We start from the raw sequence: 26,377 nt of genomic DNA, 5'->3' as shown, positions 1-26,377 counted from the left end.
ACAGCATGGCGTGCCAAGCAGTGCCATGCCCACACCCGGGATCCCAACCAGGAACCCGGGAAGGCAGAAGTGGAACATGCAAACTTAACTGGCCGGCCCCTCCCAAAGGCTTTTCACAGCCAGAGTAAGGTCCAGACTCCTCCGCTCAGGCTCAGGTCCTCTCCCACCCCACTCACTCCACTTCAGCCACATCGGCCCCCTGCCCCACTCCAGTGCACCAAGCTTGTCCCCACCGCAGGACCTGTGCACCTGCTGTCCCCAGGGCCTGCAATGCTCCTCTCTCCACTCCTCCTGTGGCTAGATCCTTCTGGTCTTTGGGGACTCAGCTCAACTGTCCTCCAAGTGCCCCCATTCTTGTCCTTGCCCCACCTCGGTAACTCTTCAGTTTCTGTACAGCATTTATCACAGTCTGAACTTACCATCTTTTTCTTTCTTTCTTTTTTTTTTTGGTGAGGAAGATTGGCCCTGAGCTAACATCTCTTGCCAATCTTCCTCTATTTTATGTGGGACCCACCACAGTGTGGCTTGACGAGCAGTGCTAGGCCTGTGCCTGGGATCCAAACCTGTGAACCCTGGGCCACCGAAGCAGAGCACATGAACTTAACCACTACGCTACCAGGCCGGCCCCTGAAGTTACCATCTTAATCTCTGGGTTAATCTCTGACCTGTGCCCCCTCTACCTACTCTCCCCTCTCCACCCTCGGCGCTGAGCCGGACATGCTGTAGACGCTCAGGAGACGTGTTATAAGGGACAGATTCCTCCTGTCTCTTTCAGACATGTTGACGATGGGGATGGAGCCGCCAGGCCACTCCTGGCCCAGCAGATGCTCCCTGTGGAACTCAGTGACTACTTTGCCCACCCTCCCCGTCTCCTGGGAGAAACTTGGCCTTGATGCTCCAAGTTGCCCCCGGCATCTTCCTTAGTCCTGTTTCCCAGCCCATTAGCCTTCTCATCCCAAGAGAGCGAGATCATCTAATATAACCGTCCCAGCGAGTCACTGCACACTAAACGTGCCAGGTAGCACTATGCTTGACACCTAACATCCTCCACAGCAACCCAGCGAGACAGGTACTGGATTCTCCCATTTTATAGATGCAGAAACAGAGGCTCAGAGATGCCAAGGCCCTTGCTCGGGGTCACACAGCCAGTAAGAGGCAAAATTTGGACACGGGCCACTTGCCTCTAAATCTCATGTTCCAACCTGTTTCCTGGACTGCCGGCCACTGGGTTCCAGAACAGAACCTGCGGGGGCTTCCAGGACATCCCCAGCCCTTCCAACGATTAAATCAGGCTCCCTCTGAAACGAACCCTGTACGATTTTTTTCATCCCACCCTTCCCAGTCGCTCATGAGATAAATACATGTTTCCTTGTGGGATCATTGTCCCCAGTAGGCTGACATTGGTGTGGAATGACAGGGACCTTATCTGCTGTGCACAGTGCTGCCTGGCACACGGCAGGTGGCCGATATTCCTAGAAGAGCAGGACAGATGAGTGGCTGATATAGGCTGGCTTTGAATTCACTTTTGCCACTTGCTGGACCCTGGACAATCTTAAGCCGGGGCTCAGTTTCCACATCTACACGACAAGATGACCCCCTCCTCTGTAGCATTCAGTTGTCATGGAGATTCAATCGGGGGGGGGGGGGAAAACGTGTTAACACGTTTCAAGTAACGTCTCCTATTACGATCTTTCCTTCAACAAACACACACTCAATACCTGTCACATCTAAATACCAGGACAAGCAACAGATAAGGGTGATCAAGGGGAACAGGTTTCTGATCTCATTCTGGAGAGAGACGACAAAAGGCACCCAAATAATGAGAAGAACTATGAAAACAATAAAACACACTGATGTGACAGAGGGAATGGGGCTTGGAGACTTTAGTGGGCTGAGGGGGATGACTGTCCGGAAGATGACATTTACATCGAGACCTGAAGGATGAGAAGGAGCCAGAAGATCTGGTGGGAAAGCACTTCAGATGGTGGGTGCAGCAAATGCAAAGGCCCTGAGGCAGGAATGAACGTGGCTGCTGGAGGAACAGCAAGAAAGCCAGTGTGGCTAGAATACAGGGAGAAAGGAGGAAGACAATACGTGCACCTGGAAGGCAGGAGTTCTGGTGACTTCTAGCAAACGCTCCATGAATAACTTTTGAGTGAATGAAGATGAAGAGCTGGGCGGGGAGGAGTCTGCGGGGAGGAGTCTGGATTTTAACCATGTTTGGCGGGAAGCCATGGATGGGTCAAGGGGTGCAGAGATATATCTGACTTGTGCGGTTTTTTTAACGAATGAATAAGGCCCTCCTCAATTCCCTGGGCCCGGCTCCCACCTTCCAGGTCCACCCCGTGGCGCTGGGCCAGGTGGAGGACATTGTCCCCGACTCTGCCGCTCACCGGAATCCGCTGGCCTGACCGGTCTACGAACACCACGTTGACCCTGGGGACAGATGGGGGTGCGGATGCCAAACGGGGTTCTGGGCCCAGGGACCCGGCGGAATCCAGGATTAGGAAGTCGGGGTTGGGGCTTGACGGACAGGGGAATAGGGTGACGCGGCAGAGGGACCCAGGGATGAGGCTGCAGGGCAAGGGCGGGACCGGAGGACCCTCGCGGGATGAGGACACTCACACGTCCCCGGGCCGCTCGGGGCCGCCGGCTTCCTCCTCCCCCGCCGGGCGCGAGCCTGGAAAACACGGTTGGGTAAGCGGCCCCGCCCCGCCAGCGTCCGATGGGTTAACGCTGCCCGCCCCCCGAGGCACCCCGGATACCTGTCGCCCGGAATGTCCTGGTTGTCGCCGGTGCCGCCGCCTCGCCGAGCCCCCAAAAGCCCCCGGGCCGGCTCGCCCAGGCGCCCCTGGCCGCCCGCAGCAGGAACCCAGCATTCACCCCGCCCCAGGCCACGGAGGCGGCCATGACAGGCAGCACGTGACCTGGGCGCTGGGCATGCGCACTCGCGGCTACGCGAGCCCAGAGCCCGTAATCACCCGAATATAAGCGCCGCCGTTTGGGTGGGGCGTGCGAAGCACGTGCGCTGCGCAGCCTTGGGCGCACCAAGGCCCACCGGCCGTCCCAGACCTGCCACCCAGGCCCACTGTTTGTCCCAAGAACCAGGCCGCTCTGCTTTCTTTAAAACCATTTACAAACTTTAATTCAGCAAAGGTCTGTGTGAGAGGACCGGGGAGAGGACACCCCCCTGGAGTGGATGTGGACCCCCAGAGTCAGGGGAGGGCAGCTGGTGGCCCAGCGGCCAGGATCAGGGCCCAGAGTCATCGCAGGCCGACACCGGCTGGTGGGCAGGGGCAGGGATCTGCACGGAGCTGTTAGATCCCAGTTCTGGGCCAAAGGGAGGCCAGCTCCGGGTGATCTGGCCTGGGGACAGACAGGCGGGGCTCATCTTCAACATGGGGGGAGACAGCAGGCGCGCAGTGAGATGCACAGTGCCCAGCTCCCGCAGACGGACAGCTGGGGGACTGGTTTGAGCTGGCAGAGAAAGCCTGTCTCTGCTCTTCGGCCTGGGCGCGAGGGATGGTGGGCTTGGTTTGCTAAGACCAAGGCTTTGGCCTTCTACTGTTCTCAGGGTGGGGACCCTGGGTAGCGGGACCTAATCCCCAGGCCAGAGCCATTTGGTCCTGAGTCGAGCTTCCGGAGCTCGGCGTCTGAGAGGCTCTGGCCAGCGGGGCCTGGGGCCTGGCTTTAAGGCATCGGAAGGCGAGGGGACTGTGGCAGGGAGCAGGGCACCCAGAGCTGGAGTACAGGCCAGAATGGGCAAGAGACAGCCATGCCTGCAGCAGACATGGGAGAGAGAAAAGGGCTGAGCCGTTTCAAACTGCCAAGTGTGGAATGGAGACCCAGGCATGCTGGGCCTTGAAGGAAGCAGGGCTGGGGGTCGTCCTGGATTGTTTAAAAAATAATAAAAATTAGAAAAGGAACTGAGAGTCAATTGTCAAAGTTAAAAAAGGGGGACAGTCTCTGATCCTCACGGGAGGGCAGAGAAACCTCCAAGGCACTCAAAAGACCAAGATCCAGGGGCGACAAGGCAGGAGAGGACTCCCAGAGAGGACACAGGCGGACACAGGGGAGGGGAGAGAGAGCAGGGGGACCCCTGTCTCTTAAGGCTGCGGGGTTTCCACGCCGGGAGCAGGCCGGACGTCCAGTAGCCCCCGGGCTCCCCTGCGCTCTTGGGCTCCTGGGGCTCCGGCTGGTTGGTCAGCAAAGTCTTTCAGAGATTTTTCTATTACCGAAAGGAAAAAAAACAAACACAAAACAAAACACCAGAAAACCCCGAAGCGATTCGGTGCAGGCCCTTGAGCATCTCTGGCACTGGCGCCTTAGAAAATCCTCTTGCGCTTCAGGTAGGAATCTGCGTAGTGGCCGCCCAGGCCCTGGGAGTGCTGGCCCACGTAGCTGCCTTCGGGGCTGGGCTCGGGCGAGGGCAGCAGGTGGGCAAAGCTGCGTTTCTGGCCACCCAGGGGGGTCTGGGGACAGAGGGGAGGGGGCGGAAGGTCAGGGGCCACCTGGGGGCCAGCGCTCCCCAGCCCTACATGGCCCCGCCCCCGCCTGTACCTTCAGCAGGTGGCTGTGGCCGTTGGGCCCGGGGCCGAGGCCCAAGAGCCCTTCTCCAGAGCCGAGCGGGGAGGAGCCGAGCGCCTGGGAGGAAGGGGAGAGAGGAAGGATGGAGAGGAAGCAGCCCCCAGCGCAGGCGGGGGTTTCGGGCTCCAGTCTCGTGGCTGCCACTTCCTAGCTGCGGGACCGCGGGAAGATTCCTGCCTCTCTCTGAGCCGTGGCTTCTTCATCTGTCGACTGGGGCTCATACCACCCACACCCTGGGCGGGGAGGCTGGGCGACACCAGGCACAAGACACACTGGTGCGGGGAGGATGGCCTGTTCCAGCGGGCTCTGAGCAAAGCTGATCCCCACCCCCCGCACCCGGCCTCGGCGCCGAGGGTCTCAGAGGCCCCCCTGTCCTGGCTGTCCTGGGGGCCTGTGCTCAGCCAGGAAGCCCCTCACCTTGTTGAGGTGGCTCTGCTTGAGGCCAGCCTGCAGGCCACTCGTGAAGTAGGAGGTGGGTGAGCCCGAGTAGAAGTGGGAGAGGGGCCCCCCGCCGCCCCCGCCACTCCTCTCACCGAAGCCACTGGGTGGTGGGGACATCTGGAAAGAGAGGGCTGGCTGAGTGAGGGAGGGAGACTATTACCGTATCCACCCCCTTTCACAGACACCCCCCAAAAGAGTCTGGGACACTAGCTTTGGTCAATAGGACACTAGTATGATGATGCCAGCAAACGGGTCCTCCCTCCCTTCTTCCTCTGGGACCCCTGGGACCACCACAATGTGCACAAGCACAAGCCAGCCCGCTGGAGGTGGGCTCCATGCGGAGCACATAAACCGTCCTGGCCAAGGCCTCGGCACCAGCCTACTGACCACCAGATGGGACTAAGGCCACCGTGGATGGCTGAGCCCCAGCTGAGCGGCCAGGGGACTGCAGACCCGCCCAGCCTCAGCCCGCAGAATGGCAAGAAATAAACTGTTTGCTGTTCTGAGCCACCAGGTGGCGGGACCAGTTGTTAGGCGGCAAAAGCTAACCGATACACTCAGGAGGTGGAAGCGACAGGGCGGCTCTTACTTTGTGTCGGCTGGGTCCGTGAGGCCCAAGGGCTGGCTCCCGCGGGTGGGAGAAGAGCCGCCGAGGTCCCAGGTCCTGAAGGAAAGTGGGAGAAGCATGCCAGGTTGGGGTCTGTACCAACCTTGCCCTTGGCGGAATTCCACGGCATGGCTGTCATCAGGGAAGTCTGTCCCCTCAAGAAGGGGCCGACTCTGAGGATGGGGGCAAACTCGGCCTGCGGGGTGTGGCGATGAGACAGACTGTGCGGCCTGCCCCGGCCGAGGTGACCGCTGAGAAGGGCGTGGCCCCAGTGGGGCTGTGCGCGGAGCTTTCAAGGCAAGCGGGCTTGTGTGAACCCCTGGAGCTTTTATGTTGCTGCTGGCGTTTATTTCAGTTGTTATGTTTTTAAAACCCAGCATGGCCAAACATAACACAGGTGGTCATCTGTGACGCTGGACAGGGGAGGCTGGGATCATGGGAGCGGCTCCCTGGGGACAGAGACAGGACTCACAGAGGGGAGAGAAGGCCAGCGAGACAGATGGGAGGCTGAGCCCTGACTCTAAGGAGGAGTGCGGCCTAAGGCCTCCTGGGAGAGAGAGACAGACTGACAGGAAGCAGGGTCGGAGGAGCAGACAGACACAAGAGACAGGTGCAGGGGCAGGGCCGTGTCTGGCATGTCCCCACTGTCCCCCTAGCGCTAGGACCAGAGAACCATCGGTTTGGAGAGTGACTCGCTCCCAGGGTGACAAAGGGTGACAACAGCCGGGCCACAGGGCAGCCAGGTACTCACCGAGGGGTAGTCGAAGCCATAGCTGTCAGGCAGCCCTGGTTCGGGGGGCAGGCGGGTGCTGGGGAGGGGGCTGAGCAGGCGAGACTTGAGCTGGAAGGCTTTGCCGCCGCCACCACCGCCTCCGCCGCCTCCGGGGGCTGGGGGGTTAGGCAGGGGGCCCTCAGCAGGGCGGCGGCCTCTCCCGGCACCACCCCAGCCGCGGGCCTCCTTACCCGCCAGGTTGCTGGCCGGCAGCAGGCTGTGTAGGTTCAGGTAGGGGTTCAGGGGGATCCGGAAGTCCTTGGGGGGCTCCCCCAGCAGTGAGACCTGCGGCGGGAGGGCCGGAGTCGCGAGGGGGGACCTTGCCGGGTGGGAGGCCGGGAGGGTGCTGGGCGCAGGGTGGGGCCTTACCCCAGGGGGCGTCGGCAGAGGCCCACTGTCTTTCTGGAGGCCTCGGAGGCCAGCGCCTCGGAGCCCCCCAGGGGCAGGGGGTGGCGTGAGCTGGGCTGCTGGGGGCCCCAGGCCCATGGCTTCCCGGTCACCCCCAGAGGGGCCGAGCAGCGGCGGCAGCAGGGGTGGTGGCTTCCCTCGCCGAGGAGGCAGCTCTGGGGGCAGGCCCCCCCCTGCAGAGAGAAGGAGGGTGGCAGCGGCCCAGCCACACAGGACCCCTCCTCCCAGGGCCCTAAAGCCTCGGCCTGGGCCGGGGCCAGCCGTTGAGAGGTAACGATGTGCTGGGCACTGAGTGGGGCCAAGGACGCCGACTCCCAGGATGCTCACGGCTGCCTGTGAGGGGGGTGCCCAACTGACAGACGAGGAAGCTGAGACCCAGAGAGGTGAGGTCACTTGCCCAAGGCCACACAGCTGGGACTTTACCGTGCCCAGTGAGGAAAGGGGCCTGGGAAGGGGAAGTGGGCCTGCGCGCAGAGAGATGGGGGGGGGGGGGTAGGGTGGCGTTACCTGCAGACAGCTCCCCGAGGAGGGGGTTGGCCGGCTGGGCCCCGGGCGGGAGGGCACCCAGGGGAGAGTCTCCCAGGATCCCGGGCTTCTAGGGACAGAGCACAAGCAGCTGGAGATGGGGGTGGTGCAGCCTGGACAGCAGACAGGTGTCACCCAGGGTCACAGTGGGCATGCCCAGCACACCCAGACTCCAGCCCCCAGCCAGTCACAGGCAGACACGCGCAGTGTCCCCCAGTGTCTGTGATACCCCAGCCATCACCCAGCCAGCCAGCCAATGGTGACTGAGGGCCTCCTGTGTGTCAGGGCCTGTGTGAGGCCTTGGGGAGACCCGGGCACTGAGCAAGTCAGGGCTGTCACCCTACCCTGTCAATCACCGTCAGACAGACACATACTGAGTCCATCTCAGACACCTGTCATCCCACACCCAGCCCCCTTGCTGGTATCATGGAACCACAGTGCCCAACACATGCAGTGTCATGTTGATCGCAGCCACACGGTGTGTGACAGCCACACACGGAATCATCCCTCTTAACCACGTGGGACCCAGACACAGCCACACCAATGACTTGGCCCCCGTGAACCAAACCAGACAGGCTGTGTGTGTGTGTACGCGCGCACGCGTGCGTCTGTGTGCTGTATCTACTTGTGTGTGCATGCGCGTGTGAAGGGGGTGGAGTGAGAGGCCCTCTTTCCCCCTGGGGCCTGGACTTTCTTCTCCAGACTGAGTCACTTCCTGAGTCCTGAGCACCTGCGACAGGCCAGGCCCCGTATTGAGCCCCAGGGACACAGCCAGGTGTCCCCCAAGGCCACTGAGGGCGAGCCATGCATTGGCAGGCGCAAGCGTGTTTGCAGTGCAAAGGCAAGGGGCCTGGGGGCGTGAGGGTGAGGAGGGGCTCCAGGGCGCATGGGGGCCTGGGTGTTACCTTCTGAGTCTGGGTCTGCAGGGCGAGCTGCAGCAGCGCCGTGGACAGGGCGGGCCCGCTGAGCAGCGGCATGGCGGGGGGCGCGCCCAGGAGGCCTGGCGGGAGACCAGGAAATGGGCGGCGGTCCCTGGATGGAAGCCCCCCCGCCCCGTAAGCGCAGCCCCGGGTCTGCTGAGAGCAGGAAGCTGAAGCCCCACCCGGAGGAAGGGCCGGGAAGGGGCAAGTGCGCCCAGCGGCCTCTTCCCACCGCTCGGCCCCTGGCTCGCTCGGGGCTCGATGGGCACCATCGGGGGGAGCCTGCCCACACCGCCCGCCGGGTCCCTTACCCTGCTTGCCGCCTGCGCCGCCGTGGAGCAGGGGGTTGAGCAGCAGCTGGAGGGAGGCCGAGGGCCCCAGGTTGTTGAGCAGCTGCAGGAGGCTGGGCTCGGGCAGCAGCCCTTTGCCCCGATTGAGGGCCTGGGGAGAGGAGCGGAGGGCGGCTCAGAGCCGGCTGCCACAGGACCCTGACTCCCCGAGGGACAGGGCGGCCCCCAGCCCCACCCCAGCATGCACTCACTGTGGCCTGGGCGGCGATGAGCGCGGCCAGCATGCTGCGGCCTGGGGGCCCCGGGGCACAGAAGGAGACGCGCAGGTGGCTGCCCCCCAGCGCCAGGCCGTCTGCGCGCTGCTGCGCCTCCTCTGCCATCTCCGCCGTCTCGTACTCCAGCACGGCGAAGCCCTTTAGCTGGCCGTCCTGGCCGTACGCCAGCTAGGGGGAAGGCAGACGTGAGCGCAGGGGGCAGGGACTGCCATCACAGGACGCAGCCACGGGGACCAGCCACTGATCCCGATCGTGACAGCGACCACCCAGAGAGCGCAGATTCAGGGCCCAGCACCATCCCAAGGCCAGTTCCTGCGTCAGCTCGTTGCACCTTCTCAGTGGCCCCGGGGGGCTGCATCCTGCCCATTTGCAAAGGAGGCGACTGAGGCCACACACCTGGTGGCGGGGGGAGCCGGGACCCACCTCGCATGGGTCAACTCCCTGGGCCTCGCGCCAACAGCACTTGGGACCCTGAAGGGATCCCCGAGGACACCAGGGCGCAGGGCGGGGAGGAGGAGGGGCTGGTGGTAGAAGAGGCAGATGGTTCTGGAGCGCCACCCAACCACAAGTTTAGGCCCAGGACTCCACAGCCAGGGCTGGGAAGGGAGCACAGCCTGGGGGTGAAGCAGCTGGCCCCGGAGCTCAGGTTCCAGGCTGGACGTGCCAGGTGGGGAGGGAGGGCACAGAGCCCAGGAGCAGCAGGAACAGAGGTGCGGTCCACCCCCATGACAGCAGCCATTCGAGACTTGAGGCCCACAGCCCCTTATCCAGCCCCCGGGGCCAGGTGTGTTCCAGGACTAAGTTTCCGGAGACGAGAAAGGGGAACTGGATGTTCGGGATCGGTCACCCACTGCGGGCTCTGGGGCTCCCCAGAAACCGAGCACACGCACAGCTCTGCAGCAAGACGCAAAGATACAGGCCACCTGCAGCCCCGTGTCAGGCCAGCTCAGGCTCTGCCGCCAGGTGAACCTGCCTCTCGCTTTTCAGGGCACTGTGGGGCTGGAGCTATGGGCGGGGCTGCCCCAGGCAAGACGACATGAGCAAGCATGCTGCTGGGCTCTGCGCCCCGGGGCTGCAGCGCGCCCACTGTGCAGACAGGAAAACTGAAGCTCGGAGAGGGGCAGGCCCTCGCCCAGGCCACAGGGCTGGAGCTGGGATCAGACAGGGCCGGGCGGATGCCCTGAATGGGACTGGCCACCTCGGTGTGGCCATGGCTGTCCTGAGAACCAATGCTGTTCCTCCTGGCTCCCAAGTGACGCGCGGGCGGCTGCGGCGTGGTGTGGGACCCATGGAATGTCCACTGGAAGGGGACAGCACAGTGTCCATGAGATCGAACATGGCGCAGCCACAAGGGGAACAAGCACGCTCTTGCATCTTAACATGGAAAGATGCCCAAGACGCAGGAAGTGGGAAAACCAAACCCACGCAGGCCTGGCAATATTTGGGTGAAGCAGAGAACACAGGAAGGTGTGGACACATTTGTCTGAAACGCACAATAAGCCCCACTGCGAGGAGACAACCTGGGGTGATGGGGGCTTCGAGCAGAGGCACCGGGGGCCAGGAGGGAGTGTCCACTGCTGGACTGCCTACCAACAGAAATAAGTAAGATGGGGGCCGGCCCCGTGGGGGAGTGCTTAAGTTTGCACACCCTGCTTTTGTGGCCCTGGGTTTGTGGGTTCGGATCCCGGGCATGGACCTACACACCGCTCATCAGGCCACGCTGTGGCAGCATCCCACATACAAAATAGAGGAGGATTAACATGCATGTTAGCTCAGGGCCAATCTTCCTCACCAAAAAATAAAAATAAATCAAATGGAAAAGGCTTTTTATAACCCCAAAGTTCTTGTGACACTTTCTTTATACTCGTCTAGAATACTCAAATATCTAAGCAACTCTGTAATAAAATAAAGCAATTAGACTCGGAAACTGGCCTGTGCGTAAATGGGAAAGTACACTGGAGTGGGTGCTATGTGGGTTCCTTCACGTTCTTGTCTTGATCATGGAGAAAATAAATGCCACTGTGAGAACAGCCAGCTCCCTGGGCTCAGCTGCCTGACCCTGCTTCCCAGCCCACCTTGCGCCGGCTGGCCGGCCTGGCAGGGCACTGCACACGCCCCTCCGAGGGCCTCGGTTTCCCATCTGTGAGATGGGGCCCCTGGGCCCACCCTGCAGGGTGGCTGTGGGGGCTCCCTATGATGCTCGACAGCAGCAGGAAGTGGGCCCCAGGTGTGGCAGCTGGGGGTGGCCGGGCCAGTGCCAGCGCCTGCTCTGGGTGCCCAGGCCGCCTAAGGTCTGGCCATCAGCCCTCTCCCCCCGGCCAGGCCCCTGCTGAGGCCCGGTGCACATCCTCTGACAGTCACGCTCCCCCACAGACGGACAGAGGGCGCTCAGAGGGGCCAAAGGGCAAGCAAGGCCACGCTGCTCCTCCACGGGGTACCGTGGCTCGACCTCGACCCACCTGACTGGAGCCCAGACTCTGTCGGACCGGGACGCCCAGCGTCCCTGGGAGCTGCTCGGAGGCAGGCCCTCATCAATGGAGGCACGGAGGAACGGCTGTCCACCATAACCCGGCCATAAAGCACTGCCAGCCCCACTTCGAGAGGGGGAAACTGAGGCCCAGAGAGGACCTGTGGTTGGTCACGGCCCTGCCATCCTCAATCTCCACACGAGATGCGGCCAGCGAGCTAACTGGTGTGTCCTGAGCCCCGCCCGGGGCCTGGCAGGCAAGTGTGCAAGGGGAGGCGGAGCACAAACGGACGTCAGACTGCCCAGGCACCAAGCGACACCCTATTTACACAAGGGGAGCAGGACCCACCCAAGGCCAGAGCTGGGATCTGAGCCCACGACTGTCCCAGCTGAGCCCATGGACCAGCCTCCTCCAGGCCGGCCTGGGGCTCTGGAGCCAGGCTGTGGCGTTCTGACCCTCACTCTGCTGTGCGCTAGCTGCGTGACCCTGGGCATGTTGCTTGATCTCTCTGTGCTGGTGTCCCTGCCTGAAAATGGGGCTCCTACCTGGCTCTCTGGCCGTTACAGGATGAAGGGGTCGCAGGTAACGTGCTCAGGGTCCAGTGAGTGCTGAAGAGACGTCCGCCTTGGAGGTCTGTGGCAAGACCACCTGCGGGCTCTCCGAGAGCTGGGGCTGGCCTACTCTCGCCCAGCGCGCCTGTCACAGGGCTGGGCACACGCACAGACGTGCCTGACGAACGCGACTTGAGTGAACCAGGGATTTACTCTGCCAACACAATGCGCGAACATCGGATTCCTTCTCACGGAGGAGGGAAACTGAGGCTCAGAGAGCCAGGGACTCGCCAGGGCCACAGAGCAGGGCTGGGATCTGGCCAAACCCGCCTTCCTGACTTCAAGGCTTAGAGGCCTGCGGGCTTCTCGGGAGTAGCTGCCTCAATGCCAGGCCTGGGGCCTGAGATCCAGTAGGCAATCAACAAACATCTGAGTGCGGGAGCAAACGCGAATGAGAAGCGCGCAAGCCTGGCGACCAGCTCTGACAGAGGCAGCCTCGCCTGCACATTACAGGGGAAGACTGAGGCCAGAGAGGTGAAGTGAGTCGCTAGCGGGTGCGCAGGGATCTGAAGCCCTGCCATATGGCTCTGGGCTGGGCTGTCACCCAGGGCACCACGTGGCCTTTCTAACAAGAAGCCCATTCAATGTGGCGTCGCTGCTGCTTTGCTGGAAAGGGCCCTGGAAGATCAGAGATAGCAGGTGACTCCGGAGGGCCCCTCGGAGGGGCTCGCGGCCAGCACCCGCTCCCCCAGGCCCCGCTGGGGGCACAGCGCTCACCTGGCAGAAGGTGGGCGTGTGGACGGCCGACAGCGCCCGGCGCAGGGCGTCCACATCGCTGAAGCCGGGTGGCAGGCGGTCGACGCAGAGGCAGCGGGAGTGCAGCAGGGCGGGTGTGAGCTGCCCGGCGTCTGTCCAGTGCACGTAGAGGGTGCGTGGGCCCAGGGGCTTGCCCAGCAGGTCCGACTTGGCGCGGGCGGCCGAGTCCTTCTTCATGTACTCGGCGAAGCCGTAGCCCTTGGAGTGGCCGCTGCGCTCGCTGTAGACCAGGAAGCAGCGCTCCAGGCTGCCGAAGGGCCGCACCAGCTCCTCGAACTGCTGCTGCGTGAGGCTGGGTGGCAGGTTGGCCACGCAGAGCAGGGCGTCCGTGGGCTGCAGCCGCACCGACAGCTCGCGCTCCCGCAGGCGGCTCTGGTGGAAGGCGCTGATGGCGGCCTCGGCCTGCTCCCCGTTCAGCAGAGTCACGAAGGCTGCGGGAGCGGGGACGCGGGGTCAGGGGGCCCGAGGACCCACCCGTCCACCCTCTACCCCATGGGTGACCCTCGATGTCTGGAAGGAACGCCCAGACATCTCCAGGCATCTCAGGCACCCACCGACAGGAAGGGTTGCCAGCCTGGGGCAACTCGTGTGGCAGCTCCTACTCCCTGAGGCCGGCTCCCTGCCCGCACCCCGGCCCGCTCACCACCCACCGTAGTGCTCACCGGCTGTGCACCCGGCTCTGTCCCAGGACACACGTGCGTAACTCACTGACACACACAGTCGTAGTTACACATGTGGTCACTGGAGCCTGGATTTCAACTCCAGCCCCCCGAGTGGCTTTGGGGTCTCAGTTTCCCCATCTGTCAAATGGGACTAAGGTACTCCTCCCAACCACCATTGTGCCAGCGAGGAAATGGGCCAGAGCAGCGCCCCCTGCCCAAGTGAGGAGCCTGGACTCGAACCCAGACAGGAGGGCACTGTGCCCCTCCCTCACCACCTTTCCAGGCCACCAACAGCTCTCGTGTCCAAGCCTCTGTCTCAGCTGTGGTCCTGCCCCCACTCCTGGTTGGCTCTCCCCCCAGCAGCCACAGGGAGCTTTTCAAAATGATCATCAGATCATGCCATGCCCTTGCCCAGGGGCCCCTCTCTGCAGGGGCCCACGGAACCTGCATGGCCTAGCCCCGTGGCCTTGCTGACCTCCACTCCCATCTCTGGCCGCTACTTCCTGCATGCACCACGCCAGGCACGCTCCCCCTCAGGCCTCTGAACCTGCTTTTCTCTGAGCATAAGCACTGACCTCCACCTCTTCACCTGATTAACCCTGACCCACCCTTCAAGCTGACTACAAACATCACTTCCCCCGTGAAGCCTATCCTGACCGTTCCTGTTTCAGTTCCCGGCTCCGTGCTCCCACAGTGCCCTGCAGCTCCTGGTCCTGTGACCATTCCACCTTCACGTTGGCAGCCGTCTGAGTAACAGCCTCCTCCCCAAACTAGACCATCTCTGTTTGGTTCACAACTGAGTCCCCAGCACCCAGGCGCTCAATAAGTAATCTGTTAGAAGACTGTATGAATGGAAGTGTCCCTTAACCCCTGGGTCCTCGAGGCCTGGCACAAACACATACTAGGCGCTCAGGGAACAGTGCTGACTTGTGGCCTCTGCCAGTGTCTCCCAAGCACCAACCAGATGCCAGGCGCCCTCGGCTTTTTAGGTATTTTAACGTGGTGGCCTCACAGCCAAGCCAAGCAGGTCATGCCCAATTTGCTGGTGAGAAGGCTGAGGCCCAGGAGGGTGAACCACATGCCTATGGCCACAGAGTGAGAAGAGACTGGGACTCGAACCCAGGTCCATTTGCCTCCAGGGCCCAAGATCTTCGCCACCACCCTAGCCCACCAGGTAAGTCTTGAGGGGTCACCTGTCCTCCCTCAGCTCCTTCACATTCATGTGACAGATTGTAAGCAAAGGTCCTGGAGGGTCTGACGGCCCAGCACAATGCCTGGTGGGCACAGACAGCCACCGAGAGCCTCCCATGCTGGAGGGGCGCCAAGGCCTGGCCCTGTTGGCACGGAGCTGATGGCTCCGTGCAGGAGGAAGATGAGTGAGGCAGCAACCGCAGCCCAGGGGGGTCATGGCCAGGATGGGGGGGCGCTCAGGGCTCTGTGAGGAGCTGCCTGACGCACATGGATGGAAGAGGGCGCAGCTAAGAACAGGGGCAGAGGGAACAGCCTGGAATCTCACGGGTGCCCCAGGCGATGGCAAGGCTGGGGTACATCCTTGCAAGGTGGGCTCAGGAGGAGGCTCAGAGAGGTTTTCAAGAAGGAGAAGAACGATCAGCGTTTGGAGGTCTGAGCAGATTTGCAGTCAGACTGGAGCTGGCTGCCTGGGGGCGTGAAATCATACAGGCAGGGAGGCCAGAGAGGGGCTGCCACTGAGGCAGAGATGGAGGGAGCACGGAGCAGATGGAAGCCAAGGGAATGGAGAGGCACCCACTGTTCTGGAAGCCTCGAAGGAGGAGGCCAGACAGGCCTAGGTGACTGGCTGCTGGGGAAGGGCGTGTGAAGCGGGGAGCCCCATGCCCAGGTCTCTGGCTGGGCAGCCGGGAAGAAGAACAAGGCTGCCCCACGATGGGCACCCAGAACGAGGGTCAGACTGGGGCAACAGGGTACTGTGCTGGCCAAGGGGACGATGTTGGGCCCAAAGTTCAGAGAGGAGACGCTGCACCGGGCCCCACCCAGCCTCAGGGCCTGTCCCGCTGCCGATAGCCCACCCACAGCCCCACAAACCTGTCCCTTTGTATTTGTCCACAAAACAGTACTTGAGCTCATAGTCGCTGAGCAGGTCGTGCACTTCCTGCGGAGACAGAAGCCAAAGGACGAGGAGTCACCAGGGGCTGAGGCGAGCGACCCAGTGCCACCTTTCCGTGGACCTGCTATGAAAGCAGGTCGATTGCCACCCTCGTTTTACAAATAAAGGCTCAGAGCAGGGACTTGCCGGAGGCCACTGAGGCCATACCTGGCAGAGCTGGGATTCAGAGGGAAGCCGCGAAGCTCTCGCTTTTAACCAACACAACTCTCCAAGAGCCAGGTGGGTCTGAGGTCACAGCCCAGCTCTGCTGGATGCCTCACAGGGAAGTCATTTCACCCGTGTGAACCTCGGTGTGCAAGACGAACTCTTTCCAAAACCTTACAAATTAGGTACTAACAAACTCATTGAGGAGGAAACTGAGGCTCAGAGAGGTGAAGGAAGCTGTCAAAGGTCGTGCAGCTGGTCAGGGCAGCTGCAAGAATGCCACCCAGGGGTCCTGACTGGGGACCCTGTGTACTTAAGAAGCTCACACAGCGTGGTTTCACGCGCCCGCTGATTCCCCCCTCCTGCCAGCGCCGGCCTTCTGCAAGCCAGCTTTGGGGAGGTGGGGGGGCCCCCTTGTGCCAGCCACACTGTGCACAGAGCTGGAGACACAGCGTGTGCCCAGCTGAGAGATGGTGGGCACCAGGAAGAGGGCCAGCTCGAGGAACAAACCAGACCATGCCTAGTGGCACTGTCCAAGGTCTGTCCCCAAGTCACGCCCCTCCGAACACTGCACCAGTCGTGGACCACCTATGGGCAGGAGAGCCAGTGGGAGATGTGCTGGTGGGCCAGAGAGCAGGGAAATCTCAGCAGCAGGGAGCAAGAAGCCATTCCACTGGCGCAGGGTGGGGCAGAGGCAATCTCTCTGGGTACAAAGAGCACCGGGAAGCCTGTCCCATGTAGGTCCCAAGAGAAGGGCACCCCCGGCCAGAAGATCAACCAAGGGGGGCTCCACAGAACAATGGCCCCCCTTTCCTGCAGGTCTGCGGCCTGGGGGCAGAACATCCGGTTTTTCCAAACTAATTTCGGGGAAGAAAGACCCCAGGAGCGGCTACAACTTCCGGATCTCTCTCGCAGAGGAGTTAATAAACGCGTGCCACACAAAGGCATACTCTAGCCAACCCCGAAACTTCTGGATATGAGATCCCGCCATCCAGTAGTAGAGGAGGTGGGGAGACACACAATCAGAGCAGGGAGCCACCAGCGTCCCCATTCCCCCCGGTCCCAAAGTGGCTGCCCATTCACAGTACCCCAACACGGCCAAAGCTGCCCGCCCCCTCCACTCCCCGCCCCCTTCAATCACTTGGTCTCGTCCAAGCCTGTGGTCGCCCCTAGCAACGTCCTCCCTCAGTCCAAAGTTGGTTTCTCCCTCCATCACTGACCCCCCAAATCCCGCTCTTGGTCTCTCCCGACCCCGCGTAGATCCCCCGCTTGGACTCGCCCGCTGACGCCCCCCGCGCACGCCAGCGTTGGTGTCGCCCGGGTCCCCCCGCGCACGCGCACGGTGGTATTTCCCGCCACGCTCCCACACCGCCCCCCCCTCATACCTGGTTGGTCACGTCCCCCGGGAGGCCCCGGATCAGTATCTTGCGGCGGTTACGGAACTGGCGCTCGGTGTGTTCCAGGCGTTTCCGGATCTCCTCTGGATCTAGCGGCGGCAGTTCTTCTTCGGGCGCCCGGCGCTCCGCGGCATCATCGTCTTCCACCTCGGCCCCAGCCTCCGGGCTCAGCGGGGGCCGGTGAGTAACGGACACGTCGGCCGCCATCTTGGGAAACCCGGCGCCTTCTGGGACCAGCGAGCCGGGGCGGAGCGGCATAGAGCGGCAACGAGGGCGCGTCCGCCGATTGGCCGGGAGAAGCCCCGCCTCCTTCACTACTCCCTCAGCCCATTGGCTAAGACCCAGCCCGCCTCTCAGGGTTCAAGGCGCGTCTGGGCGCCACAAGCTCCGCCCCTTTCCGCTGCCGAGATGTCACTCAATGGACGCGCAGCGCTGCAGGAAGCACCTCGGCGCAGGTGTAATGAAGCCACGGACCCCGGATTTTGAAGGCTTTATTGGTACGAAACCCGGAGACACAGCCAAACCCCCATCCCCTTTGTCCAGTATCCCGGCGGCCCGAGGCTCAGGACGACTCCTCCCCCAGTCTTTGGTCAGCCGGCCTAGACCTGAGGGGCAAGCAGGTGGTGCTCCCCCGATTCACATAGTAGATGTCACTCACGGAGTGTTTCTTCAACACGAAGACATACAGTAAGGCCGCTGAGACAGTGATCAGGCCAAGGATCGCTAACACCACCAGCACGGGGACGACGGCGGGGTTCCGAGCTGTGCAGAGAAGCGAGGAGTAACTCCGCGCGCCCCGGCCCCTCCTGGGCTTGCCGCTCTACACCCCCAGCCTCGCCTCGGCTCACCTTGAACGTTCACCACCACGGTCACACTGTCCTTCCCGTGTGAGTTGTTCGCGTGGCACGTGTAGGTACCATGGTGTTTTAACCTGACGACGAATGGGGTTCCGGCAAGCACCTTGACCTTCGATGCTTGCTTCACACACTGTAGCTCCGGGTCCGGGTTGCCCCAGGCCTGGCACTCAAGGACGTGGGTGGTCATTTCTTCCCACGTGAAGTTCTGGGGACATTTGGCTCGGTCAATCTTGGCACCGTCTGTGGAACCACCAAATGGTCAGACACACCCAGCACACTGGAGGCACCATGGGGCAAGGGAGAGTCAAGTCTTCCCAAATCGGGGGAGCAAGGGATTAAAGATCAGAATGCCCTACTCACACAGGACACGCAGCTGGACACTCTCATTCCTGTACAAGATCCCCCCGTCCACCTTGAGGGTGGTGTTGCAGATGAAGCTGCGCCTGTCGTCCCTCTCCGTGGCGTTTAGCTGAAGCTGGACGGGCTGCCCCGGGGCCTCGGCTGGAACTCCGTCCAGCGTGACCTGGACTCGGGCTCCGGCCGTGCAAGTCACAGTCACTATGGTCCCCTCGGCGACGCTGGGCGCGCTCAGGGTCAGGATGGGCCCCTGGAAGCCTAAAGGGGGAGCATTGCCCAGGACTCAGCTGACCACGCACCTCCCATCGGTCAGTCCCCGCCCTCCACCTGCCTCCACCTGCCTCCTTCCCCTCGGGGTATCGAGGCCCCGCCTTTCGGGTATTCTGTCTGTGCCCCGGCCCATTTGGGGACGCTCAGGCTATAGTACTTCCCTGGTTACCTAGGCCCCGCCCACACCGCAGCTCCTCCCACTCTGTGGCTAAGGCCCCGCCCCTCGGGCCACTGGCGCCCCGCCCCCTCTTACTATAGATGGTCAAGTTCCTTCGGGTCTCCCGGCTCTCGTCCCCTAGGGTCACTTTGCAGACGATCTCCTGGGTGCCGTTCTGCTCCGCCCTCGCGGTGGAATTGGCTGTGGCCGTGATCCTGTCCCCGTGTCTCTCGACCTGGGACTTCAGCATCTGGTCCCCCAGCGCCAGTTGGATCTTTGCCTCAGAAGCGGGGAACAGCCCGTCCAGCGTGCAGTTCGCGAGCCACAGCCTTTCCACCTCCAAGAACCGGGGAACATCGAGGTGCAGGGGCCCCACGGGCAAGGCTGGAAAGAAGGGTGGGCCTGAGCAGGAGGACGTCTCACACAGCCGTAGTGACGCTGTCCTCCAACCAGGGTCCTTCTTTCCCAGCCTACCTTGTGGCCTGGGTCACCTTCCCGGGACACACCCTCACAGCCTTCTCGGAAGTTCCCGCGGCTGCAGACCTCCCGTCTGAGGTCGCCTCACCCGGTGGCCAAGGGCATGTTTTCCCAGAAGCCTTGAGGGCCAGGCCACCCTATTCTCGGGAACCGCGCGGCCAGGCACGTGGGCTCCGGCTCAGCTCATCACCCACCGTTTGCAGTCCCTTCCCTCACCGTAGGTTCGCAGCTGCCTGGGGGCCGAGCTGTTCTGGAACAGTCCCAGCCCTCGGGACCGTAGGTCCAGCTCCGCGCGGCACGAGAAGTTGGCGCCGTGGTCCTCTCTGCGGGCCTCCACCATGTGGTTGACCAGGGCGGGCTCTCCGACCGCCGGTTGCCGGCTCAGCTCCTCCTCCCCGCGGAGCAGCACGACGGTGAGGTTGTCGCGGGGCGCCCCGCCTGCCACCTGGCAGCTCAGGGTGAGGTTCTGGCCCACGGGCTGCCAGGAAGGCAGGGGTTCCAGCTCTACGAGATCGGGGAACCCTGGGGAAGTGGAGAATAGCCCTTAGCAGCCAGCCCTGCAGCACTTGCCTTGGGAGTGTAGAGGAGCCTAGGGTGGCCCAGCGCAGAGCTGTTAACTTTGAATTAATAAACCAGTGTAAGTGTCTGCTGTTGCCATTAGCATCGTGATTATGATTTCCTGTTTTGTCAGATACCTTGCCAGGCACTAAAATAAAAGTCAGATGTCCTGTTCCCAAGGACCTCATAGTTATGGGAAACAAGGAAGGAAGAGGACTAATGTTTATGACTACTTAGGAGGTTAATAGTAATCATAAAAATTCCTGTTTATTGAGAGCTTTTCTTAGACTTTCCAATGTCGTCCACCTTCATTCACACAGCCACCCAGTAAAATCTCCTCTGCCATCCTTCCCTTTTACAGAGGAAGAAACTGAGGCCCAGAGAGGGGAGGTGGCTTGCCCAAGGATGCACAGCCAGGAAAGCGCAGAACTAGGGTTAAAATGTGGGTCTCCCAAACTCCAGACCTGTGTGTCCACCTGCCTCCTTGATGTCACGTCTGGGGACTCCCCTGGCCCCTCTTCCCAGCTTCTGGCCTTGGCCTCTCCCAGAGCTTGGTCCAGCCCTCCCCAGTAAGTCTCAGGCGCTCAGGGCTCTCACGGTGGAGCCGCCTGGGACAGCGTCTCAGGGTGCTCTGGCACAGTCACAGGGGACTTGACACCCCAGGCTGGGTCCTCTCGCAGCCGCAGGGGCCCTCGCAGGCACACGTACCAAGCCTGGGCCTCCTTAAATGCAGCATCTTACTCTCCCTCGACAACTCAAGCCTGGTCTCAAGCTGTCACAGAGCCCACGGTCTGGCTGCTATGAAAAATATTTAACATCTTACTATTCACAATTTTTGGATATTTAACAAGGAGGCCTCCGTCTTAGCCCGGGTACCACTGGTCAGGGCTAGTGGTGTGTTCAGAATGCCTGGGCTCCTGGAGTGGAGCGGGGCAGCCCAGACATGGAGCATCCGCCCACTTGTCCCCTGTAAATACTCCCACTGACTGATTTCAGGCCACGTGGGACTAGGAGTTGGGAAGAGATGAGCACAGTGGGCTCTCACGAGCCAGGACCAACAGGCTCCCACAGAACACCGACGGAGGCATCTCAGACACACAGAGACAGGGACTCACACACACATAGACATGCAGATACGCACAGACAGGTGTATGCATTACACCGAAATACACACGGATACAAAGATGTATACATAGACGCGTACGGACAGACACACAGACACAGATACTGACAGACACAAACACACACTGACAGGATCCACAGATGCTCACACACAGACACAGTTATTGACACAGACACACACAGATACTGACACATATCCACATATGCTCACACGCAGACACAGATATTGACACAGACACACACTCACAGATACTGACACAGACATACACATACGTTCACAGGCATTCACAAACAGGTACACACAAAGACAGGCACAAACATACAGACACTAGCATATACAGACACACAAGTACACTCAAATAGACACAGATAGTGACACATAGATACATACGCTCACGGACACACAGAGGCACACAAGCACAAATACCGACTCCGGCGCCTACACAGGAGCCCACACAATTATACACACACGCTACACTTATCTCTGAAAACTATTGTATTCTTTTAAAGTCAGAGACCGTCTGGAAGGGTCCATAAGAAACCAGTAAGGGGGGACACAGTCTGGAGAGGAAGACGTCGCCTGTTAGTGGCAGGGACTTTGGAGCTACACTGCCAGCTTCTCTGCTCAGGGGCTGTGAAGGCTGGCACGGCCTTTACCCTGAGCCTCGGTCTCCATATCTGTGATGAGGCTCACAAGTGGACGTCCCCGCCCCAGGGCCTGGGTAAGGACTGAATGAGTCAACTCGTAAGCCAGCGGCCACTGGCAGCCCCGCTAGATGAATAGAGATCCGACATTCACAGCTTTTTGTACTTTTTGATTTTGGAACCACATGAATTGATTCCCTGCCGTAAAAATAAAAGGCATAAATAAAACACGTGAGCTGTCATTTTCAAAATGCTTGCTGGGACCCCGATGAATTGACTGCACAGCTGCTGCCCTGGCATACAGTTGAGAGGCAGCTCTCTGTCTGTCTCTGTCTCTGTCACACACACATCCAGGTCCAAGCTCTGGGTGAGAGCCCTGGTCCCTTCCTGCAGACTCCAGGCCCCGCTCGCCTGCATGCTGGCCATCTACCCCCCAGCCCACCGCCTGAGGCTGGTCCCCACCTCCGGCCACATCCACTCACGGTACACTGTGATGCCAAAAGAGCCTGATATCTGTAAGCCATTGCAGAAGCTGGAGCAGAGGACCTCTCTATCATCATGAGTCACATTGCTGAGCCGGAAGGCTGCCCAGCCCAAGCCACTGCTCAATGGCTCCTTGGGGAGGGACGTCTCCAGAGTGACGTGCTGAGCGTTGGGACAGTCTGTGCTGCAGTTTACCGAGATGGACCCTCCTTCAGGCACCACTAGGTCCTGGGGCTCCAATCGCAGCGAGAACTGCCCCTGGGCACCTGTGGGGAGAGCCAGAAGCTGTGCTGGTTGCTCTGGTGCCCCCAGCCCACCCATCCGCAGGTCCCACCATTCGGCCCGTCCTCTTGCCGAGGCCTAAGGGTCCCCGCCTTTAGGCTGTTTCAGGCTAGTGGGGAAGACAGGTGACGGATCAGCAAGTGGGGAGACATCAGAAGGTGGCCAGGGGAGACCCCGATCCAGATACAGGAAGAAGTGAGTCAGGGAAGGCTTCTGGGAGGAGGGGACGACTGTGGCCAGTTTTGAAGGATAAGTAGGAGTTAGCCAAGTGAAGGGGAAGAGTGGTCTTGGCAGAAGGAAGAGCATAGGCAGAGGTGGAGGGGCTACATGGAGCTGGGAGAGTGTGTGTGTGTGTGTGTGTGCGCATGTGTGTGTGTGTTGGGGACACGGAGGGACCACGCCTTGGGGAGCCCTGAAGGCTGAGTTAAGGAAGCACAACTTTCTCTCGAGGACCCTGGTGAGCCCCCGGAAGATCTGAGTCTCAGGATGTGCTCGCTGCGCAGCCAGGCACGGCAGGATGTGGAGAGCTCGGCGGCTTTCTCTGCTCTCACTCTCCACTGACCGCCCCCCACCCAACGCCAGCCCTCCCAGCTTGACTTGCCTCACCTGGGGGCCGCAGACAGCAGACGAGAAGCAGGGAGAGGAGTGAGGTCCAGCAGACCCTGGGCAGCGGCCCCGAAGGCATCATGGTGGCCAACCTTCGGGAGGAGGATGTCTTAATGAGGCGCGGGCAGGGAGGAGCAGGTGGGGCTGGCCCGGGAACGGAAGTGCAGTCACGGCAGTTAAGATTGCAGAAGTCCAGGGGCTGCACGCCTGGGGAGGGGTGGGGAGGATGCTCTGTGACCCCGGGGGGCCACCGTGGGGGGCCCAGGTGGGGCCCCAGGAGGAGGAGGGCGCTGGTGAATCTCAGACAGGGTGGACCTGTTACGCCACTGGCCCCAAATGAAATCGCAGGAAGTGGAGCAGCTCTGCTTCCTTTATTCTGAGAACTTACGACGCCTAGGACAGCAGCGGAGGCACCTCCTTCCACTGAACTTATGGCGGACCTCCAGGCGCTGCCCTTGAGGTGATAAGGTTGGATTTCAAGGCAGTGTTTCAAGGGGAGATGAAGGGACTTCTAGGCAGGGTCTCAACGGGTTAGCGTGAGCTCTCAGCATTTCCTGGGGGACAATGAAGAGATCTGGGGATGATGATGAGGGAAGCTATGAAAATGAACAGAGCCCACATTTATTGGGTGCCCGGCTCTGTGTTGACCACCTGGGTGGCTCCTTTAGGCCCTTCACCTTTGAAGATCTTGAGGGACCCCCCCATTGCCTGTGCGTGGTGCTGAGGCAAGGGGACAGCTGAATCCTGAACCACCATCTGTCAAGGATGCTACTTGTAACTGGCCCGGACCCCTGACATCATGCTCCCTGACCCTCCCCTCTGGGCAGCTGGTCTTTTCACCCCAAGAGAAGGGACTTGGGGTCGGATGGGCCTTCCCACCTCCATTGACTCCATCTCTCTGCCCTCTGACCCGCCTCTGGTGCCTCTGATCTGAGCTCCGGAGAGGGACATTTTCGAGGGCCTTGATGACACCTGGCATTCATCCAGTCTCCCCATCCCTGAAGCTACGCCCCGTCCTCTCTCACTGGAGCACCTCCCCTCTCCACTCAGGTCCCTCCTCTGCTGCCCTGGCCCCCAATCCATTTCCCACACGGTACTGAGAGAGCAACTCAAACCCCGATTGAAAGTATTTGGAAATAGGGGCAGGCCCGTGGTGTAGTTGTTAAATTCACTGCCCACTGCTGAGTAGCCTGGGTTCCCCAGTTCACAGGTTCACAGGTTTTGATCCCCGGCATGGACCTACACCACTCATCAGCCATGTGGTGGCAGTGACCCACATATAAAGTAGAGGAAGATGGGCATGTAGAGAGGGCACAAGGCCCTCTGTGAGTCTTGCCAAAAAAGGAAACTGGGTCTGACCACTGGTCAGTCACGGTGAGGACAGAGGAATGCATCAAACTCCGTCGCAAGGATGACACCGCACTGGCAAAGCCTCCAGGACAAACAACCCGGTTTCTTCAACCAGTATGTTGCAAGGAGGAAACACAGAGAGGAACCCAGAACTTAAAGGGATCCGCCCTCCACCAAATCCAGTGCCTGGACCTTGTCTGGACTTTCCTTTGAACAAACTGTAGACAGACACCGAATATTTCAGAGACAATTGGGGAAATGGAAACACTGAGGCTACGCGATGATTTTGAGGAATCATCCTTAAACTTTCTGGGTGTGGTCACAAGATTGTTGCCATGGTTTGCAGTTACATCTTTTCGAGACACAGCTGGAAGTTTTTACAGATAAAATGTAAAATCTGGGGCCGGCCCAGTGGTGCAGTGGTTAAGTGCGCACGTTCCACTTCGGCGGCCCAGGGTTCGCCGGTTCGGATCCCGGGTGCGGACATGGCACCGCTTGGCAAAAGCCATGCTGTGGTAGGCGTCCCACATAGAAAGTAGAGGAAGATGGGCATGGATCTTAGCTCAGGGCCAGTCTTCCTCAGCGAAAACAGGAGGATTGGAGGCAAATGTTAGCGCAGGGCTAATCTTCCTCAAAAGAAAAAAAAAAATTCTAGTGGCAACACCTTTTCCCGGTTACTGGGCGAGATCCTGCAAGCAGCTATTCCCACTGAGAATGTGTCCTAGAGATGCCCTTGAATGCGGGGCAAATGCTGTGCGCACATGCTCACTCACTGTAGCAGCATCCTGGGCACAGGGGAGGGTTAGAAACGACCCGATGAACCCCAGGAGGGAATGGAGGCAGACAACATTTCAGCATCACCATGAAACAGAACAAGAAAACTCTGCACGCCTGGAGCCACGGGACCATCTCCAAGGCCTATTATGTGGAAAAAATAAACCACAAGGATACAGACTGGAGCTCTGCATAGGAGTTCATGCTACTATTTTTGCAAAAGACAGGAAAGCATAATATATGCACAGACTTCCTTGCATTTGGATAAAATGTCTCTAGAAACCAAAACAGGAAAGCAGATGACATTAGTTGCCTCCGGGGGGGGCGACAGTGGTGGCTGACGGACAGAGGGAGACTTTCATTGCCTAGGTCAAGATTACTTGTCCAAAAAAAGATTTATAATGATGAGGAATTTTTAATTTTGAAAACTGTTACAAAAAGCAAATGTCACTAGAATCGTGTGGAAGTCTCTGGTCAGGAGAGTTGGCAATGCGCAAGGTCCTGAGAAATCCTATGAAAAGGGACATTACTTAACTGCCTTTCATAACGTGGCTGACACATCATCCGTCTCCAGCACACCTGTTAAGGAGAAACACTGGCAAACACCAAGTTAACAATAATATCAAATGTTTATTAAGTACTTGTTTGCATGACTCTGCTAAGCATTTGACACAGACGCCCAGAGAGGGGCAGCCACTTGCCTGAGGTCACACAGGGAGGAAAGGGTGAAATTGGCAGTTTTATATAAATGGCACGTGGGGCCCCCAATCCTTTGTTGGTAGATTTAGCTAGTTATTGAGCACCTTCTGTGTTCTAGGTACTGGTCTAACTGCCAGCTGGTGATTTAGAGGTGAGCAACAATTTAAGGAGGTAACACAGTCAGAGGTCACTTAACGACCGTGAGAAACGTGTTGTCAGGCGATGCCGTCATTGTGCGAATGTCATAGTGTGTCCTTACACCAACCTAGCAGGTACAGCCCACTACACACCTAGGCTCTATGGGACACATCTTACGGGACCGCAGTCATATATGTGGCCTGTTGACCGGACGTTGATATGCAGCGCAGGACTGTGTGAGTTCATCACCAGCTATTGGAAATGGTGACCCCTGAGGGAGGGGGCCGCGGAAGGCAGAAAGATCGGATTCAAGGGCCTGGTTAGCTCCCTGGTCGTCCTGGCCCCTTAGGGGTCTACATCAGGCTCATGATTATGGAAGGTGCGTCCCCTCAAAATTCATACATTGAGGGGAGGGGAGGGTGAAAGGGATAGAGGGGCACGCGTGTACGGTGACAGATGGCAACTAGACTTTAGGTGGTGAGCACGATGCAGTCTATACAGAAGTCAAAATAGAGTGATGGATATCCGAAATGTATATAATATTATAAATCAATGTGACCTCATTAAAAAAAATCAGGTGGCACAGTAGTTAAGTT

General features: G+C 60.0%; 3 protein-coding genes across 9 annotated transcripts in view; all 3 read right to left on the bottom strand.

Annotated features, from left to right (window-relative positions):
* Nucleotides 1-2,923, bottom strand: part of FDX2 (ferredoxin 2) — a 4,345-nt gene extending 1,422 nt beyond the window's left edge. The window contains exons 1-3 of the mRNA XM_046684625.1: nt 2,766-2,923; nt 2,626-2,680; nt 2,330-2,436 (exon numbers count right to left, since the gene is read on the bottom strand). Coding sequence (XP_046540581.1) covers nt 2,330-2,436; nt 2,626-2,680; nt 2,766-2,910 — 307 coding nt within the window. The 5' untranslated portion in view covers nt 2,911-2,923. The remainder of the gene's footprint in view (nt 1-2,329; nt 2,437-2,625; nt 2,681-2,765) is intronic.
* A 198-nt stretch (nt 2,924-3,121) lies between these two features.
* Nucleotides 3,122-17,376, bottom strand: RAVER1 (ribonucleoprotein, PTB binding 1). 5 transcript variants are annotated; one of them, XM_046685512.1, is made up of 14 exons: nt 16,995-17,376; nt 15,384-15,450; nt 12,622-13,091; nt 8,802-8,993; nt 8,572-8,701; nt 8,246-8,340; nt 7,323-7,410; nt 6,777-6,988; nt 6,599-6,692; nt 6,387-6,523; nt 5,618-5,692; nt 5,005-5,145; nt 4,561-4,644; nt 3,122-4,472 (listed from the first exon to the last, which is right to left on the bottom strand). In XM_046685512.1, exons 1-14 carry the CDS (start codon nt 17,262-17,264, stop codon nt 4,326-4,328), a joined length of 2,202 nt encoding a protein of 733 aa, XP_046541468.1. In that variant the 5' UTR covers nt 17,265-17,376; the 3' UTR covers nt 3,122-4,325. The 5 variants fall into 5 exon arrangements, with proteins under 5 accessions (XP_046541468.1, XP_046541467.1, XP_046541469.1 ...); XM_046685511.1 differs by having other exon boundaries at nt 6,387-6,692; XM_046685514.1 differs by lacking the exon at nt 6,599-6,692 and having other exon boundaries at nt 4,331-4,472.
* Nucleotides 17,377-17,481: 105 nt separating this feature from the next.
* Nucleotides 17,482-26,289, bottom strand: ICAM3 (intercellular adhesion molecule 3). 3 transcript variants are annotated; one of them, XM_046685517.1, is made up of 9 exons: nt 25,480-26,289; nt 23,209-23,374; nt 22,821-23,027; nt 21,932-22,198; nt 19,341-19,646; nt 18,744-19,031; nt 18,224-18,478; nt 17,855-18,103; nt 17,482-17,768 (listed from the first exon to the last, which is right to left on the bottom strand). In XM_046685517.1, the coding sequence occupies exons 3-9, from the start codon at nt 22,900-22,902 to the stop codon at nt 17,569-17,571; spliced, it is 1,647 nt and encodes a 548-aa protein (XP_046541473.1). In that variant the 5' UTR covers nt 22,903-23,027; nt 23,209-23,374; nt 25,480-26,289; the 3' UTR covers nt 17,482-17,568. The 3 variants fall into 3 exon arrangements, with proteins under 3 accessions (XP_046541473.1, XP_046541474.1, XP_046541475.1); XM_046685518.1 differs by having other exon boundaries at nt 22,821-22,912; XM_046685519.1 differs by lacking the exon at nt 25,480-26,289 and having other exon boundaries at nt 23,209-24,642.
* Between the last annotated feature and the right edge of the window lie 88 nt (nt 26,290-26,377).

The sequence above is a fragment of the Equus quagga genome, chromosome 14, assembly GCF_021613505.1.
Source record: "Equus quagga isolate Etosha38 chromosome 14, UCLA_HA_Equagga_1.0, whole genome shotgun sequence".
NCBI classification, from domain to species: Eukaryota; Metazoa; Chordata; class Mammalia; order Perissodactyla; family Equidae; genus Equus; species Equus quagga.
This window is presented reverse-complemented; position numbering and strand designations above follow the sequence as displayed.